At 39.2% G+C, this 18,515-nt stretch overlaps 1 protein-coding gene across 6 annotated transcripts in view; it reads right to left on the bottom strand.

Annotated features, from left to right (window-relative positions):
• Positions 1-18,515, bottom strand: part of rbms3 (RNA binding motif, single stranded interacting protein) — a 339,603-nt gene that overhangs the window by 89,985 nt on the left and 231,103 nt on the right. For all 6 annotated transcript variants that reach the window (XM_008422426.3, XM_081612665.1, XM_081612666.1 and 3 more), the window contains one exon: positions 3,284-3,441. In XM_008422426.3, coding sequence (XP_008420648.2) covers positions 3,284-3,441 — 158 coding nt within the window. The remainder of the gene's footprint in view (positions 1-3,283; positions 3,442-18,515) is intronic.

Below are 18,515 nucleotides of genomic sequence, written 5' to 3'. Positions count from 1 at the left end.
TGTGGCTCCAGCATCCTCCAATGGTAGAAATTGCTCCCGACTTCCACTGCAAACCTTCAATTTCCTGAAACAGCTTTCAGAAACCAAGACATGCCTGGAGTAGTGCGGTCATCTCTTTGTTTCAATTCCAAATCAGCAGCAAAGGTTTGAGACCATTCCTTTAGTAACCATGCAAATCAAGCTATAACTGGACGGGGGGAAACGCAGTGACCACACTAAGTTAAACCAGAGGTTGACTCTTCCAGGACAGTAATTGACCAGATTTCTTCCACAGACACCACAGAACCAAAAGAGAAGAAAACACAATACCAGACAAGAACAGTTGTTCTGAGCTCTTCTTCTTCCTTAAGAAAAGAAAATTTACTTCAAGAGAGGAAAAATCTGTCTTAAAGATAACAATGACAAACCAGGTGCAAGATAGCATTAGAGCAATAATATATAGCTAAGCATAAGACTAAGACGCATCATTAATTCAACAGGTTTTCTTTGATTTGATTTATTTTCATGTTTCATGATTTATTTTTATGGTTAATTTTTTGAGTGATAAATGTGTTAACATTAGGTTTTGCATGCAAACCGAGCCTCATTTGTTTCACCTGTCACATCACTGAAGGAAAGTAATTCACAGTCTGTCATGAACCAGGACTGGATCTCAAGAGACTCAAATACATCACTCTCTCCAACATCCACTCTCCAGTGTACCATGTGTGTTGAAATATTTGTGGGTAACATGCAACATGTGGTTCATTAGATCCCCCGTCTTGGGACTAATTTCTTTTTCTTTTAGTCACAGGAGCCATCTTGTTGCAAGTCCAGACTGACCATTTTTGAGAATCTTTCGTCTTATTTTTACCCCAACGCACACACCCACAGCTGATGTACACACAACATAAATAACAATTGAGAGTTTTTGATTTTAGGTATTAGTTGGTGAATTAGTATTACAATCAATATTAATAGTTTATTATGAACTGTCGTAGACATTAACATTGGCTAATAACGAGACTAGTTGCTATGGTAAACCGACTATAAATATGAACCGGTCAGTTGTCGTCGTCTGTTTGGCATCTCCTACCACCGGGTTGCCAGGACGCAGCAGCATGTTCCAAATATGAGCCAGTGCAGGTGAGTAATCATTTTATTGTAGTATTTTCCTGTGTCATTAAGATCAAGTCACATCTGGATTAAGTGAATGGTATGGTAAAAACAGCACCGAGATTATTTAGGGCCAATTCTAAGCGCGTTTCTCCTGTATCTAAAAAGTGGATGACTGTTAAAAAAAAAAAAAAAAAACATTTTAGCATATTTCCTTTGTTTTTAAAAATGGTAAGAGTTGCTAATGCAGAGCACGCCTTTGTCATTTTTTCTAAAAATGACAATTTTTTTTGTTTGTTTTGTAAAAACACCATCTCTTGTCATCGTCTCTCCATCACCACAGCAGGTAGAAATCAGCCCAGAAGACTAGGAGCAAATGAGGCAGGCAGACTGGAAACAAACCAGTGAGCCAGGCTGTGTGTTGGTCAGTCAGCTGCAGAGTCAGGCAGGTAGACGGGGAGGCAGGTTTGGCTTTTGTGAGTATGCTGCTGGTTAATGGCATCAGGTGCTGCTGTCTGCAATGATTAGTGCTGGGGCTGGAGTAATGGGCTCTGATAACAGTAATGGATCAGCCCACAAACACTTAGCTCAGTTTACTCTCTCTAATGCCCCTCACAGTCCAGCCCTCAGCAGCTGCCTGTCTGTCTGTCTGTTGACACAGCTAATGGGAGGTCTACATTTTATGTAGTCCATTGATCTGTTTTGTCTTCTGTGGACAGTTGTCCTTCTGGCTTCTTTTACGGACACATTTTGCTTTTTTACTATAATCGATCATTTCTTCAGCCATCCATGCCCGTATAATAATTTTTTTAACTTTGCCTCTCTCACTCCTTTCGCTTTCTGTAAAAATTTCTGATCATCTCTTAAAAAAAACAAAAAAAACATTTTGTCTCTTCATAGTGACCTCTAAAGTTACTTGTTTCTCTGAGACCGATGCGTCACACCCGCGTCCCTCTCATGTAGCCGCTTTCTCAGATTCCCTTTCCATCATGTCTGTTCCTGCAGCCACTGAGGGCTGCTTGAACAGGAGGGCTGCTTGAACAGGTGGCCTGTGGCAGGTTGTTGCTGTGCTCTGTTTGCTGGTCTGCAGGAGGGCTGCCTGTTTGAGGGAGTGCAACTAAGAGGCTAGTTTTTAATGTGTGTTGTTATATGTGCACAACGGCTTGCACGTGGGATCTATCTGCGCATATGCTTATTTGTGCAGTTGTTTATTTGGTGTGTATGCGTTCATCTATCCTGCTTTAACCTTTCAGTAATAGAGAAGGGAATAGGAGAGGAGTTTAGCCAGAGCAGGTGATTAAGAAAAATCCCTGCAAGATGGCGGTGGTGTGGCCGTCACCGGCCTCCTCTGGGTAAACAGGGAGGAATGAGAGCCTGGTGGCTGCTGTCGAGGACAAGGACAGAGTGGTTTATGACTTTGGGGGATTAATAAGCTGTAGAAGAAACTTTCCAAAGTAGAAAATGGGAAAAAAAAAACTGTTAAATGACAGACTTAGCTCTAGAAAAACAGCAGCAGTGACTTTTCAGTGGCTCAATAGCCACTATCCGTGCTTGTGAAACACATGGACACTGGATCTGCTTTATAAAAGTATCCACTCCTTTTGAAACCTTTCACAATTTATCAGTTTACAACTACAAACTTTATTTTATTGAGAGCTATGTGTTAAAAACCGGCACAAACAGTATACAATTCTGAAGTCCAACGTTAAGATGTTTGTCCTTTTTTTATTTTTACAAATGAGAATCTGAAAAGTATGGCTTCCAGTTATACTCAGCTGCTGTGATCAACACAACTGAATGTTTTATCGTAGCATTTTAAGCTTGGGCTTCCTGCAAGTCTATTCTTCAAGAGTTGTAGAGTTTAACAGCAATTTTCTGATGTCGACACACATTCTCGGTGTGTGTTGGATACCCACGTTTATTTAAATCCTCAGTAATAGTTTCAACCCAAGACAACAGTTGTACAATTTCTTTTATGGCTCTATAGGGAACTTCTCAGAATTTAAAGAACCATTACTTTGATAAGTATGAGCCATCAAGATACCTCCACTTACTCCAGAGACATAACATTTTCAATGTAGAGCTGAAGTCACGGGAATTTATGGATTTTTTAGGACAACCGTTTCTCCTATAAGATGCAAGGACAAACAAGTCAATTTTTGCCCATTGATTTATGATCTTTATTTACCTGGCGAAGCCGACTCCTCTGCTGACCCCATTGGCATCTCTAAGTATCCTTGTAGAGATGACGTGACCCAGGGGCTTCAGCATGTTCTCCAGCTCCTGTTCATCCATCGACACTGGCAGGTTGGAGATGTACAGGTTTGTGGGGTCCTGCTCTTGTTGCTGCCAACGACAGAAAGGGGAAAATACGACACAGTTGAGAGGAAAGAAATGTAAATCGGTCAGTCGATGACATAATTGTGATGGATAATCACTAGATCGGTTGAAATATGGCAAACTACAACCAAACTCTGGTTAAAAAGCATTTGTCCTCTCAGACAAACACATTTATCGGATCAAATGCTCGGTGACTACATCAATTTACAGACGTCAAGCTCTGAGCGCATGTGTGTGATCATTTTAAGAGATTCACGGGAGTGGAAGGTACGACAGTCAAGCCTGTATTAGCATTTCACATGACGCATATATTTACAAGAGCAGTTGTTTAAATGGTCAAGTTTAGAGCTCAAATGAGAGAAAAGGGTGAGCTATTGAGCGACAGAGATTTCAATATTTCCAGAAGCAGCTCTTTGCTGGGGGAAGCTGCGCAGCTGGTGGTGGGCTTAGCCTGAGGTAGTTACGAGTTTCCCCCATGAAACAGCTTGAGACCGCCCAACCAGTCAATCATCCACTGAGTCAGGCAGTCACAATGTAACTCACTATACCATCTACGTTTCAAATCACTCAGTGCTTAAATTAAGCATGAAATGCCATCCTCAGTGCTAATTATGGATTTATGATGTTGTAGGCTGTAAGCACATTAGCATAGCATCCTTCCTCCAGGTAGTAAGTGACTCATCCAATCAGGCAGCCGTCCCAAGTTTCCCTGTATGCGAGATACATCCCTGAACCCTTTATTGAACTGCAGTTGAGACCATCATGAGTTAAATATGCCATGGGCTAATGCAGCGCTACAGACCGCCAACTATGGTGTGGTTATAAGCCAGGAAAATAAAATGAGAGCAAAGACTTGATGAGGTTTTAATGAGCTTTACACCCACTTCGCCAGCCACACCATGCAATGTCCTCTTTTATTTTGAGTTATTTGTTTGGAGGTAAAATGTATTATAACATGAAAAAAAAAAACATCTGAAATCTTTAGAATAAAGCAGCTTTTTTGTCTTAACGACCTGAATAAGTCTACAAATATTCTTCTTATTCTGGATTGTAATCTTTAATCCCTTCAAACAGCATATTATTTTATATGATTGTGATAAAATATGTGAACAATGGACGAAAAAAAAATCTAGTGTGTACAATGCACTATAGTTGCGAGAAAGATTATGGGAGCAAACACCATAATAAAAAATATTTGTGTCTGATGAAAACGTTTCTCTGAAGATTAGGCAATATGTTTTGGATAATTATGCCAATGATCATTGCTTTCCAGTTTTTAAATACATTTCAAATATCTTGACTATTGTAAAGAGTATTTGATATAATGTGCTGTCATAAAGTTTCCAGGATGTTTGGTAGAGAAATGGGCCAAATGCATCAAAGATTGCCAGACATATTTAACAATGAGGAGTTTTTATAAAACACTGTGTTTCACACAGTGTTTTCCTTTCTTTTCTTTTTTTTTGTTGAAAATCTAAATTTCATCTCCTCTGACCAAAGCACACAGTTTTAGCTAAAGTCCTAACATTTATCTAAGTCCCAAAATTTACATTTGTGATTGTTGGACAATGTCTTAGAGACTAAACTAGAGACTAAGAAGCCTCTTTTCCCGTTAGTAAACTTTTAACTGTTTGATGACTTGCAACCATTTGAGTATGGAAAATTTATTTTGATAAGATTGATCATGCTTCCAATTATTTTGGCATCAAGGATTATAAAAACAATAATTTCTTAGTATGGAAATTTTACAACAGAAAAATGTGGCCAAAATTATTTTTTTTAATATATTCCAAAGCAATAATAGATCAACTGCATTTAAGACAATTTACACATCTTTTTTAGTGATGATAATAAATTTGCTCTACCCTATGTATATTCAGAAACGTAAGGCACAAAATCTTACATGAGAGAAATTAATGTAAACGGCATCCACAGCAGTCGAATTTGTTTTCATGTCAGGGAATATTGCTTTAATAATTGATTTAGTGTCAAAGAGGATATTTCATACATAAGTTCTGTAAACAGCAGCTCCGGTTAGTATTAAAATCAGGAATCCATCATCTTCCCAGCTTGGGGTTGTGGAAAAACATCAGGCAGAATGAATGTCTTTTCTCTAAAGACAGAATCCTTAAAGACTATATGATTCACTACAGGCAATCTTTTCTCAGCTGGTCTCTTTCTGCATCTCGTTGATCGAGAAAAGTTGAAGGAGGAGAGGAAGTGTCTCCGCCAATGTCCTGCCTCCATATTTCCATTTGCTAAAAGAGGGGATTGGTCTCTCCCTTGATTAATTAGCTTATGTATCTGACAAGCCATATTTGATCCGATTAAAACCTTCGGGAAAAGGCTGGTGCCCAGGATCCCAGCGTTTCCCCTCCCCCTTCAAATATGAAGTGAATTATGAGGCAAACTCCTTTCTATGCAGGTTTGCTGCATTTGGACGCATGAGAAAAAAGATCACATGAGTTCGTATGATGCAGGATCTGACATCTCAATGAGGCTTAATTAAATCTTCCTGTAAAAAAGAATCTACTGTACATGTGTCACTCTACCAGCTAAGTCCCTTGAGAGTATGTAGCCTTGCAGCTGCACTTTTCTTTGAGTCTCATTGGTTGCGTGAGCCAATGTTTTTCAGGATTATGTCAGATAGGCTTCATATCTGAAAGCAGAAAGGAGGTCTGGATCAAAGAGTTAACTGACTTAGTGACTCACTCACTGGGCTAAGCCAATGATAAGTCAGTGTGTGTGTGTGCACGTGTGTGTGTGTGTGCAGTTTGTGTAGTGCGTGAAAGCATCAGAACGTGAAGCGGTAATTTGGGTGCGTGGGCTAATTGTAGAGGGGCTCCGTTTGCGCGGGTATTATCGCAGGGAGGCCTCCTTTAAGCGCGGCTGCCTCACTAACTTTTCCTCTTTGATGACGTTCCGCACCACAAAGCTCTAAATACCCAGATGAGAAGGTTAGGGGAGAGGAGTGGAAATAGGAGTATTTTGACAGCGAGGTGAGATGGGCTGGCCCATTCCACAAGGAGATTTAATTTCCTTTAATGTCAGATCTTGCACATGCACTGCTGTCAGGCTATGAATGAAAAGGTAATTGAGGTGTGTGTGCGCGCGTGTGTGTGTGTGTATCTGATCTCAATGCGATTATGTATGGGGCTTTTGTTCCATTAAAGGTACAGTTTACAGTTTATACTGTATGCGTGTGTGTGTTAGCGCGTATGGTTTTAAAAGCCCACCCTTGCTGCGTGTGTCCATCCCCTCGCCATTGACCAATGTTGTATAAGGTTAATGGAAAGGCTCCAGGCTGCGCTCAGGCTTTGATGAGCATAATTCCTTCACCTTGCCACCAGGAGGAGAAGAGGAATCAAACTATGTGTGTGTGTGTGTGTGTGTGTGCGTGTGTGTGTGTGTGTGTGTGTGCGTGTGTGTGCGTGTGCGTGTGTGTGCGTGTGTGTGTGTGTGTGTGTGTGCGCGTGCGTGCGTGCGCGTCTGCGTGTGTGTGACAGGATGGGGGGGTGAACGACGTGTCATTTCCTGCTGACGGATGGCTCCCTTGCCAGACCTGACAGCCCTGTAGCAGTTATTTCATTTCCACTCCCCTGCTCTGTTTACCTCACTGTAATTTCGGAGAACATTACCATGCTGCGGTGAGGGGGAGGGAGAGTATTAGTGGAAAATAATACAAAAAAACAGAAAAAGCGCAATGATTTTTCAGTCTGATTATGAGCAGGAGGTTAAAGAATAATAAAAGGTGGGAAAAAAGAAAGATGGAGGGAGCTGACATGACAGGCAGATATAACACATTAAAGGAAGCCCTTGCTACCTTTTGATAATGCTTGAGGAAAAAGAGACATCAAGGTTTAGAAGTCTCCTGCTGTGCCTATGGGGCTCTCAGGGCTGTATCACTTTAACTGATAAAAGTTAGAGAGACGGATGCGTGTCTTGACCTGGGGCTCTGCATGCAACACTGTACAGAGTAAGGGAGCTGCCCTCACTCTCCTGTCAACACATTTATCTCTCTACATCTCCTTCGCATTTGTTCGACTTCTTTCCCAGTTTTCTTCACGCCACATGCAGTACCTATGTTAAGTATTCATCCTGAAGTTTTTCGTATTTCTTCATGTTACATTTTCCATTGTGCTTACTGTGATTTCTGGTAATGCAATTCTTTTGCACATGCCTCCATCAGTTGTATTTATCTGTAGTTGAGGTTCTGAGGATTCTTTGTTTTATAAAATGGCTCAAACTCAACCAGAACGCACAGGGAGCATCTGCAAACAAATGTTAAGCTTAGCCACAGATCTAAACTTTGATTGGGGCACTCTGCCAAATGAATATGCAGTAAAACTTTATGTGAAGGGGTGTGCATTGTGCGAAAGACTGACATGACACTGTCGTAAACATGACATAACGTCTGTTATGAACATGAAGGAGTCTTCATGAATGTTTACAACTTATCATAAAGTGTCATTTGGTAAATAATGACACTTATTTCAAAGTTGTACTAAAAATCACATTAAAAGTTCACTAAAAGTGTCAACCTTGAATTAAAGGTGTCATTATGTACCGAATGACACTTCATAACAGTCATAAACATTCATGAAGGCTCCTTCATGTTCATTACAGGTGTTATATCATGTTTATGACAGTGTCAACCCAGTCTTATGCACACCCTTCAAATAAAGTGTTACTGAATAAGCTACGATCAAAACAATTCTTTATATGGAGAAATGCTACCCGAGTTAAATGTTCCAGCATCGCCAGAAATTGTGACGATTGTGTTGCTCTCACACACCATATGTACCACTGCAACAGAATTGATGCAACTGCTACTCAAATTTCACAGATTTACCTTAGTCATAGCATTAATTGAAGGCTATAGTGTGCAGAAACTTTATCTGTACTGATAAAGACTGACTCACATCGGGATGTAGAGAACTTGAAGCTAAAAGTTAAACCAACATCATGACCTACTTTCTCATTAATTTGGCTCACAATGACCCAACCACCTGTGTGACATTGAAGCTGCACTGACAGTTTGTCTCTGAATAGCCAGTGGATGATTAAATATAGCAAAAATTAAAGAGGACAATGATATAATGGAAAAAGTACCCCATTGTAAACCAGTGAAAAAATTGACTTTCACAACCATGATCTTAGTACACATGCATTATTCTTACTGAAAGCCTTTTAAAAGTATCGTACATACTTGACAGGACTCTTTAGACCCATGCAAGCCACAAATTTCAACATCCCAACATTCATAAGATTGTGTCTTTATCTCAAGCAAAGTGCAGTGAACAAACATATATGTACAATAGAGAGAAGTATTTTATGTACAGCATTTATAAACCAACCTTTTCATTTTTTTCTAATACTTAAAACCGCAAACAGACACTTTTCGGTATTTGGTTGCAACGTAAGATGTGAAAAAGTTCAAGGCGTATAAATACATTTGTGAGGAAATGTGCGTCCATAGGTTTTTATTCTCACTGGCATTCTGTGATCCGTTTCTCCTCCTTGCTCCTTTCTTCTTTACGTCAGTTCACACACGTCTTGCCAAACCTTCCTATTACTACTGCTGCTGCTGTCTCTCATCTCCTCAGCCCTTTATCCATGCTTCTGTCTCCTCTCTTTCTCTATGCATCCAGCCTGCTCAAGAGATTAGAGCTGTATGTGTAATTGGCACTACAGGGGATCCTGGCTGCTTCTCTTGTGTGCAAACACACATTCAACCACACTAGTCTGTGTGTTCTTGTGTATCAGGCTGTCAATCCTTGGGATAACAGCATACTAGTCACTACCCTCAGGTATACCAGTTTGGCCTGGTGTGTGACTAAGCAGTGGCTTGGAGGAGAGTAATAAAAGCCAAAGACAATGGGCAATGAGTCAAGTGGTTGGAGGAAACAGCAAAGATGGTGTAGCTGCTGTGTTCCTGCTATAGCAAGATGTTTTCTTTTTGTATATAGATTGAGGATTTAAGAACATACTATGGAAGCCCTGCTACACAAAATCCATTCAAAAGACACAAGTCCACCCAAGAAGAAGCTGGTATGGGGATGTGAGGGCAGTGAGAGTTTTATAAGTTAACTTCAAAAGCGTCCTTTTAATTTGTGAGGAGCCAGAGAATGCAGAGACAAAAACAAAAAGGTGGCACTACAAAAGGACCTATCATTCTGTCAGCTGGTAAATCCGGTGGTCAGACAACAGCAGGCAAAGTTACGAGGACGGTTTGCTGCCCTTTGATGAGTGCTTCCCCATGTTTCTGTTTCCACTTGTCAGCGGATGGCTGAATCACCTCCTGTACAAGCAGTTGTCCAATGTTTCCTCCACACTCTACAATTCTGCCGCTGTGAGACTCGGACGCCTTATATTCCCAAAACTTTGCATTACAGCTTGCTTATTTTGGTGGCAGTGATTTACTGCACAGCCAGGCTGGAGTCTTTCCACTGCAAAAACAATGAAGTTGGCTGGCTAGTCTCCCAAATCCATATTATTTACAGTGTCTTGTACACATATTCATACCCACTGAGCTTTTACACAAATATTTAGGTAGGGACTTTAATTTGACTTTAAAGCGGAAGTAAAAATTAAGCCTATTTTTATTTTAAAAAAGTGAAAGCAGTAGTGTTTATTTGAAATTAGTCCCCTTTCCTCTTAAATGAAATCCAGCACCACTGATTTTAATCAAAGGTCATTTTAATATTTAAACTTAAAATAAATACAACTTTTCTGTAAAACATTTTAGGGTTTGTTAGAGAAGCTACAGCTCAGGTGGGCTGACTCTGCCAATACAGCAAATGATAGTCTTGTATTTAATAATGCTGACCTTTATGACATGGCAAAAAGAAAGCCATTTTTACAGATTACAGAAAGCTGCAGACGTACTGTTTGCAGTTTCCATGTGCAGAGTGCACAGCAAATTGTAAGCCTGGGACTAGCACTTTGTGGCTCATATTTAAAAAGCTCTCAGAAAAATAAAGTTGAACTTTGCCCTGACCACACAATGTTCAGGATAAAAAAAACGGTGGCAGCAGCATGCTGTGGAGATGTTTTTCCCCACAGTGCAAACGTTCCTTAAGAAACAAGCCCAGAGCTTTATATATCCAACCAAGGCTGAATCAATAACAAGAAGTGCTTTTCCACATATTCACTTTTTGCTTAACAGCTGACCCAGCTGAAGTCTTAGCCGCCATTCTTCAGTCAGAAAAGACTAAAATTTTGATTTTCAGCCTCAAATTTCAGCAATTCTTGTGAAAACTTTTTCCCTATTAAATTAATTGTTTTAAAAGCTAACAATTTCATCTTTCTTCAGTGTGATATCATAAATGTGCTATAAAAGATTGCTCTAATTTTACACACATTTACTGAAACATATGACAATTTGATTTTCCATGAATTAACAAAAAAACTAATCAGAGAATCAAATGTTTAAAGGCAGCAAATTTCATAACTTAATATAAATATCCTTTATTGTCCAACAATGAGGAAACTTATGAACTTTTGAACTTAAAATACTAAGTAATGCAGTCTCCACATTCAATATTACAGTTTTTTAAGCTTTCAAATAGCTAGAAATTAAGGTGCATGCTGCATCTTTTATAATTATGAAGTATGGATGAAACATTCTGCAATAGTTATTACTGCATTTGAACATAGTCAGTAAAATTAGTTATGTGTCAAAAAAAAAAATCAATCACATCATGTCATCTGTCCTATTTCAGATTGATAAATTTTTCTATTGTCCTGAAAGATACTAAACCGATTGATTATTCTGGGACCACATTGGGATGCTGCCATGATCAATCAGCCTTTAAAACAGCAACAGGATTATCCACTCACAAACAGATGGTGGATATCGAAACACCCATAACCTAATTTACAGTTTTCACAGCAAAACGGCAAATTAAAATCCGTCACATGGAACAAGCACATTTCTTTAAAACAGACAAAATATAGGAAAACCCGAGTTTGAAAGCTCACCTTGCTCACGCAGCGTTCCGTTTGGCTAGTATTCAGTGGTACCTGATTAAATAAAAGTCTAACAAATTACCATACATTGCCGCAGAGCACACCTTAATATATCACATCATTCAGCCACAGAATTCTTCCCTTGAGTGCAATCCAAGCCAATGACAACGCCGTGTGTCCTGGCACCCCAAGGCACTGAGGTATTTAGTCTGGTTTTAAGGCCCACACCCAATTCACACACACTTTTTACAGATAATACCTTCCTGCACGGAGCCCTATGCCATGAGTGTAAAGTCACACATAGATGCACAGACACACGAGTTTGTACACAAACATTCACACATTGTCAATCTTTGTCCTATTAACAGCTATGGAAAATGGCTGTTTGAGTTTCGCCGTGTTACACTGTGATAGATGCTGTGTAAGGAACAAAACTAGGTGATATATTATTGAGCCTTTGAGAATGCTAACACAGTGGTGGTGCTTTGCTTCACTTATTCTCTCAGCTGGGTCTGCTCTCTGCTGGAGTAAAGTATGCATCAAACATGAGGCATAGGGAGAGCTATGGTGCAAAACTAGTTTTTGGTATGTTCATTCATCCATCTTCCATTTTACAAACCAGTGCGGGGGCTACTGGGGGGCTGGTGCCAATCTACGGTGGTTAACAGGAAGCAAGTGGGGCTGGGTTAGGTTATCATTTTATTACAAAGCAACAGACAGATACGTGGACAAACAACTCATGACTAAGAGATATTTAAATAGTTTAGGACAGAGGAAGAGAAGTTATGTACCGTAGCAAGCGTGCATGTTTGCTGTAAAGCAAGCAACAATGTACGTTTCCAATTAAAGCCCAAGAAAAGTTTAGCAAATTTTAAATGTTTGCACTGGTAATGGTAGAAAAAAACTGTTTTTTCTAAACTTAGGATCCCCAAAGGTGCATCCTTTTTAAAATTTCCTTGCATCCAGCAAGTCCCACATCCAGGCTCATTTTCACTCTTTTTCAGATAAGCGATGAACTGATCATACTTTTGCTTTGCAAAACAGACATAACACCACTAAATTATGTCTGCCATCAGTGTCACGGCTCATACATTTTGATGCTAGGTTAATATGAATTTAAATGGGTCGATATGGGCTACGCCCGCTTAATCACGACCCCGTGATTTGATTTTGTATCTCCCTCGGTGAGCTAATATTCCAGAGATTAAAATTTCATGTGGAGCTTATATCAAAAATCCATTATTAACATGGAAGATGGGCATGTCAGCCTTAGCACGGTGCTCCTCCAAAAAGAAGACAAAACTAATGCACGCATAAGTGGGCAGTGAGACCTGCATGCAAAGTTAGTTTTTGCTCTGCTCCCTGTAGACTTGAGGACAAATTCGTCCATACTTTGTTGAAAAATTGAGGATTTTCCATATAAGACATTTTGCCCTTGCTAGTTCTGCCTCAGCTTGGAAGTAGACAACATTCACAAATGTCTTCCTGGCTCCATATGTATTTTCGTCACCATAAATTTCGCATTTTTACATTATGGTGGTTGCAACAACAGCTTATTGTGTTGTCGCCTGGGTAAATGCATTTTTCCGTCTCATGCATCATTCATGATATCCCATTTCAGAGATTGAATTCCTCCTGGCTGACATCATATGAAGGCGGATAGTGGTGCGGAAGGTTTTAGTTTTGGAAAAAGGTTTGTGGGGTTGAGAAGGGTGTTTCTGTGGGGGTGTTAAAAGCAACCGCTTCGATTTCCGCAGCTGACCAATATAAAGAGCTCAGAAGCAAGAAAAATACAGTTTGTGCAAATTATGGATGTCTATTGAGTTTGTAGCAGAGCCTCTCTCTTCATCCCGCTTTGTCTGTCAACATCAGATGTCTTTCAAATATTTTACTTTTCATTTTCTCTTTTTTGAACCGCTGTTGCACTATATGAATAATTCCCATCTTCTTACACAGACCACGCATTTGATAACAGTTGATTTACTCTTGGCTGAGAGGAAATAGAATACTCAACTGAACAAATGACATTCAGTAACTGCTGTGTAGGACATATTCTAAAAGAAAAAAAAAAGTTATTTGGTGGAAAAGACTTTTTAAACTTATGAAGTGCCATGACTCTAATATTGCAGTAGTTTTCTGCGTATAATTCTCTGTGTTTGAGGAACTACGTGATTGGGAAAGAAAAACTTGAGCTCGTTTTATTGGGTCTACTGATTTTAAGTGGAGACGGGAAGGGCAAGCATTTAAAACACTTTCCATTAGTGAAACAGAAGAACGGCTGTTATTCTTGGCAATTAGCCACCTCACTCCCAGGAGGTCAGCCCTTCTTTCCTCCGACTGCATAGGGCCGGTATGTAGTTGTTTAAAATTCTACTAGTTTGAGCATATTTATAGAAATGGAAGATTGTAATTTTAAATCTCTTTCAACGGACATTTCAAAATTGCAAGAAAACTGATGTCTAAGCCCTTTAGCTGATATTAGTAGCCATCTTTACGAGTTACTTAAGGTTTTCTTTCTGCTGTTAGTTGTTTAAATTAGATATCTAGAAGATTCTAAATTGGGATAAATCTGTTTTGGTTTTTTCATTATGAAATAACTTAATATGTGAACAGGTGAAAACTGTCCTTATAAATGAAATAATGAAGCAGTTTCAATTGACTTTCAATTCAGGAAAGTCAGTTTGGTTAATCTAAAATTAATCTGTTCCGTTTCAGCAGAGTAGTTTGGCAAGACAAGAAATTTGACAAGCTACCACACATTGTAAATTAGGGCCCATTACATTGTATTATTACGGTGCATTTTGTGTAAATATCCATCCATCCATTTTCTTTACACCCTTGTCCCTTGGTGGGGTTGGGAGAGGTGCTGGTGCCTATGTCCAGCTAACGTTCCGGGCGAGAGGCAGGTTACAACCTGTACAGGTCGCCAGTCTGTCGCAGTGTGTAAATATTCAACACCAAAATAAAAAACATTTTTTGCTATATTATGTTGTTTTATAAGATGGCTTGATAGCTTATATCTGGTTTAGTTCAGTAATTCTCCTACATAATTAACACAAAATTAAGAATGAAATGCAAATGAAAGTGAAAAATCTCGACACTTGAGACAGTTTTTGATGGATGCATAATGCAACATAAATAAACCGACAATTATAAAAGATAAATCAACCAAGACCACTTTAAATAGAATCCTACGCTTGTAAATGTGGTTTGTCTGCTATAAAAGCCAACTAAACAGTTCCCTTGTGACACGTTCTTGACACAAAATTAAGATGTTTTGAGTTTCGAACCAGGGAGATAAAGGAAAAATCTCGAACAAACACCAACCATCCAGGAGCTCAAGAATTCACCACATCACACTTGAAAACTCCCTAAAAAAAACCCATGTGGCCCAGCATACCAAATTCTCATCTTCACTTCAGAGAAGCTGTCTCATTCAGCACAGCCCCGAGAGCCACATGTGCTCCCCAGAAGTGCCCTCAATGGGTTTTACCGCATCATAAAATTGTCATACGTGTTAACGCCATGGTGCATGGGTCAAATGAGCCATGGCAGTGGATGTTAAGTGGTTTCAGAAGGTTGGAAATGTCTATGTGGGGGAATTGTGTTTTTGGCAGACAAACCTGGTTGGAGGGTTTGAAGTCAAATGAGAATGAAAAGTTCAATTTAAGGATTGCAGGGCTGATCGCAAACTTTTAAAAGACAAAAAATGGTGCCAGGGTTCATCAGATTTGCCCTGAAAGCTCTGAACATTTGATGAACATCCTTCTTTAGTGATTCGTTTGGGACTGAAACAACAACTGCAGACTGACAGGCTAGGGTGATGTAGCCAGTCTCTCAGAAAAGAACCCAGAGAGTATGTTCAAACCATCAAGAAATTACATTTCCAGCTTCCCTGGCAAAGTTAACCTCTGAGCATTGCAAAGAAAACCAATTATTGAACCCTGGGTTCAGGAGGAGCATCGTGGCTTTCATTTGAAGGCTTTGTTTTAGCTTTTGGAGCAGCATGTCTATGATTTTGCAGCTGTTTACACAATGAAGAAGTGAGAAACTTTGCTGCTCTGGTCATTGCTACCAGAGAGCTTTTATCTTTTAAAAAGTATGTAATCAGTTCTGCAATCCTTAAATTGGACTTTCTATTGTGATTCGACTTCAAACCCTCTAACCAGGACAATAGTTTGGCGTGATGTCCATATTATTCTATATTTGGGTTTTTCTTTTCAATCGCATTGGTGCATATCTTTTGACTGCATCACCTAAATCCAAAGTTTCCACAAAAAACAAAAATAAAGTGCCAGAATATATATATATTTGTATGCATAGAAAACTAAGATAATGTGCTAATCTGAATTGTTTTCATTATGTTTGCATGGCAAATAAATTTCTATGAGACGGAATGAAATTAAAGGGTTTATTTGAGGACTTTAAAACCAAAACCTGCTACAAACATTATCGGAGCAACAACCGCAGCTCCTGCATGCTCACATTCCTGTCCATATTCACGCCCACGATAGTGAGAAACAGACTGAAAAATTGGCTAGACCCGAACCAGACATTAACCAGCTAGAGTGAGACTTTACTCCTACTGGGATAAGACCACCTGGCACACACCTAGATTATGTTCTGTTCTGGGATAGGAATGCCTTTGGATCCCCCAGAACCCGAAGAGTGTCACTGAATATAAGGATGTCTGGGTTTCCCTCCTGGACCCGGTCGGGAGCGAACGGCGTGAAAGGACGGATCAAGACTTTTCAGAAAGACAAATCTTTGGACAGAATTACACATGTTTCTAGTTTGTCTTCCACTGTGTTTAAAAGCAGCCACTTCCAGCATGTTGACAAGTCAGATTTGTTGCTAAGATGACAGCCACAACGTGTGAGCCTTTCAGCAGCGCGGTACACCGTCATCAGGAACCCGGAGAGTGACAATCGCTTTGTTTCCCTCTGTGCTCCAACACCTGCTCTCCAAATGGAGGCACAATGCAATTTTCACTTATGAAGCTACTGCAAAGCAAATAACATATGCTGTTTTCCTTCTGCACAAACACATCCTGGATAACTACCACGGGTCATGGACTCATTTGTTATTCCTTAATGTGACACCGCTCACCAGGGAACACTACGACTGGCACGTGAAACTGCACTTTGAAGTTGAACATCATACGTCTAGCTGCGGCGGAAATATTTTTCCTTAGCTTTGCGACGTCCGTACAGGGACATAAATGCATAGCCGAGCACAGAACCACGGAAATATTGAAATATTTATTACAGAATTATTTCTCAATGGAAAACAGCAACAACAAAAGTAATAAAAAAGCAATAATGGAAGTGTTGTGCAGGGGGAAAGCCACTCGGAACAAATCAGCATTTATGTGAAATCAGTCAGGTTCAGCGGTGGAGCTGATTTTCAATTACAAAAGAATGATGTAGAGTATTAGTTTCATTTCAATCAGAGGACAAGCTTTTATGAGCTCTTATGTGCATGCACCTTCATTTCATATTTTACTTATTTTTATTATATTTCAGACAAATAGTTCAATGACTTGAGTGGAACATAATAGAACACAATATATTCCTCTTTTCAAGCACGTTTTAAATATCTGAAATATGAAATGAACAAGTAGTTCTGTTGTTAAAGTTTTTACTGTTTGAATATCGGCTATGTGTCTGTGCATATTTTGCCTGTGACCAAGAAGTTGTCCTGGCCCTGACAAAGTTCTGACCTCAGATCGACTCAACTGTTGTGCTGGGGATTCTGGAAAAAAAGCTGTCCAAAAATGAATTCCTGCAAATTGCAAGGAACTGAAGCAACGATGGAAAGAACAGTGTTCAAGAATTCCTAAAATGATGCGACACCGACAGTCATACAGAAAATTACAACCTTGACTTATTGATGCTGAAGGTAATACAAGATGTCTAAATGTGGAGTTTACCTAATTTTTCCCTCCACTGCAGTGGCAGTCATGGAAACGTCTCCTGGCTGTACATTAAACTGTAAAGTTCAGATGATTATGCACGTAGCACTTACGTCTCTGCCCTGCTGTGATATAGTTCAAATTATTACTAAGCCTAATATTAAATATTTTCAGTAGGACTTTAACTTAACATATGTCACACATCTTGAAAAGCTACATAATTCAAAGTATTTAACCTGGGTAGAAAGTAAATGGAAACATCATTGTTCTTACCGTTTTTCTAGCAAATACTGTTTATTTATATTGGTGGTAATGTATTGGTAATTATATATTTGTGTTAATACCTCTTATTGTTTTAGCTTTCAGAGATTTTTTATATTTTCTACACAAGAAGGTGCCTCATTAAGAGATTTCTGGCCTCAACTTCTAAAAGTGCCACAAAACACAAAGGAAAATGAAAAACGCATAGCTTGGGCTTACAGAAAATGCCAAGTTGTACACTAGTCAGAGTGTCATTAGCAGCTCATGACCTATAAAAGGAACGACTGCTTGTTACAGTCTAATTATCACTCTAAACGGCCTGGAAGTGAGGTGGTACAGCGGGAGATAATGTGTTTGTTACGGACACTAACGACTTTCGTGAAGGCAAACCAAAAACACACCCAGCGTGTTTGGTACAGTTCAGTGAATTCCTCATTTCTGTTTTATGGAAACAAAATATATCCTGTGCTGTCTTTCTTTAAGTGAATATTTAAAAATATAGTTATTTAATAATATAGCTTTCACTGATGACCAGGTGATGTAAAATAAGATTAAAAAAAAGAATGAAGTGACAATATGCTGTTATAAAGGCAGCACACGTTCCCTCTGTGAATGCCATTTTAGCCGGGTTAATCTGCTCGATTTTGATTTGGTTTGCTGTTCTGATTTAAAGACATTTTGTTCTCATTCTTTGTCTTGAGTCATGAAACCAATGAGACACTTTCAAAAAAACAAGCTTGTCAAGTCTTACTAACACCTACTCTATCAAACCTCTTTGTTCTAATTTCTGTTTTCAACAAAGGAAAATGTAAAACTAAAGCAATTTTCCTGAATAAAATGTTCTATATTTTTGGAAAAAAGTAAGAATGAAGGAGTTTGGAGATTAAAGGTTAAATAAAATAATCAAATAAAAAAAAAAATCTTTGTATCGCTA

Source organism: Poecilia reticulata, chromosome 11 (assembly GCF_904066995.2).
Source record: "Poecilia reticulata chromosome 11, P_reticulata-male-v2, whole genome shotgun sequence".
Lineage (NCBI taxonomy): Eukaryota > Metazoa > Chordata > Actinopteri > Cyprinodontiformes > Poeciliidae > Poecilia > Poecilia reticulata.
The sequence above is the reverse complement of the archived record's forward strand: the minus strand, read 5'-3'. Positions and strand labels throughout refer to the sequence as shown.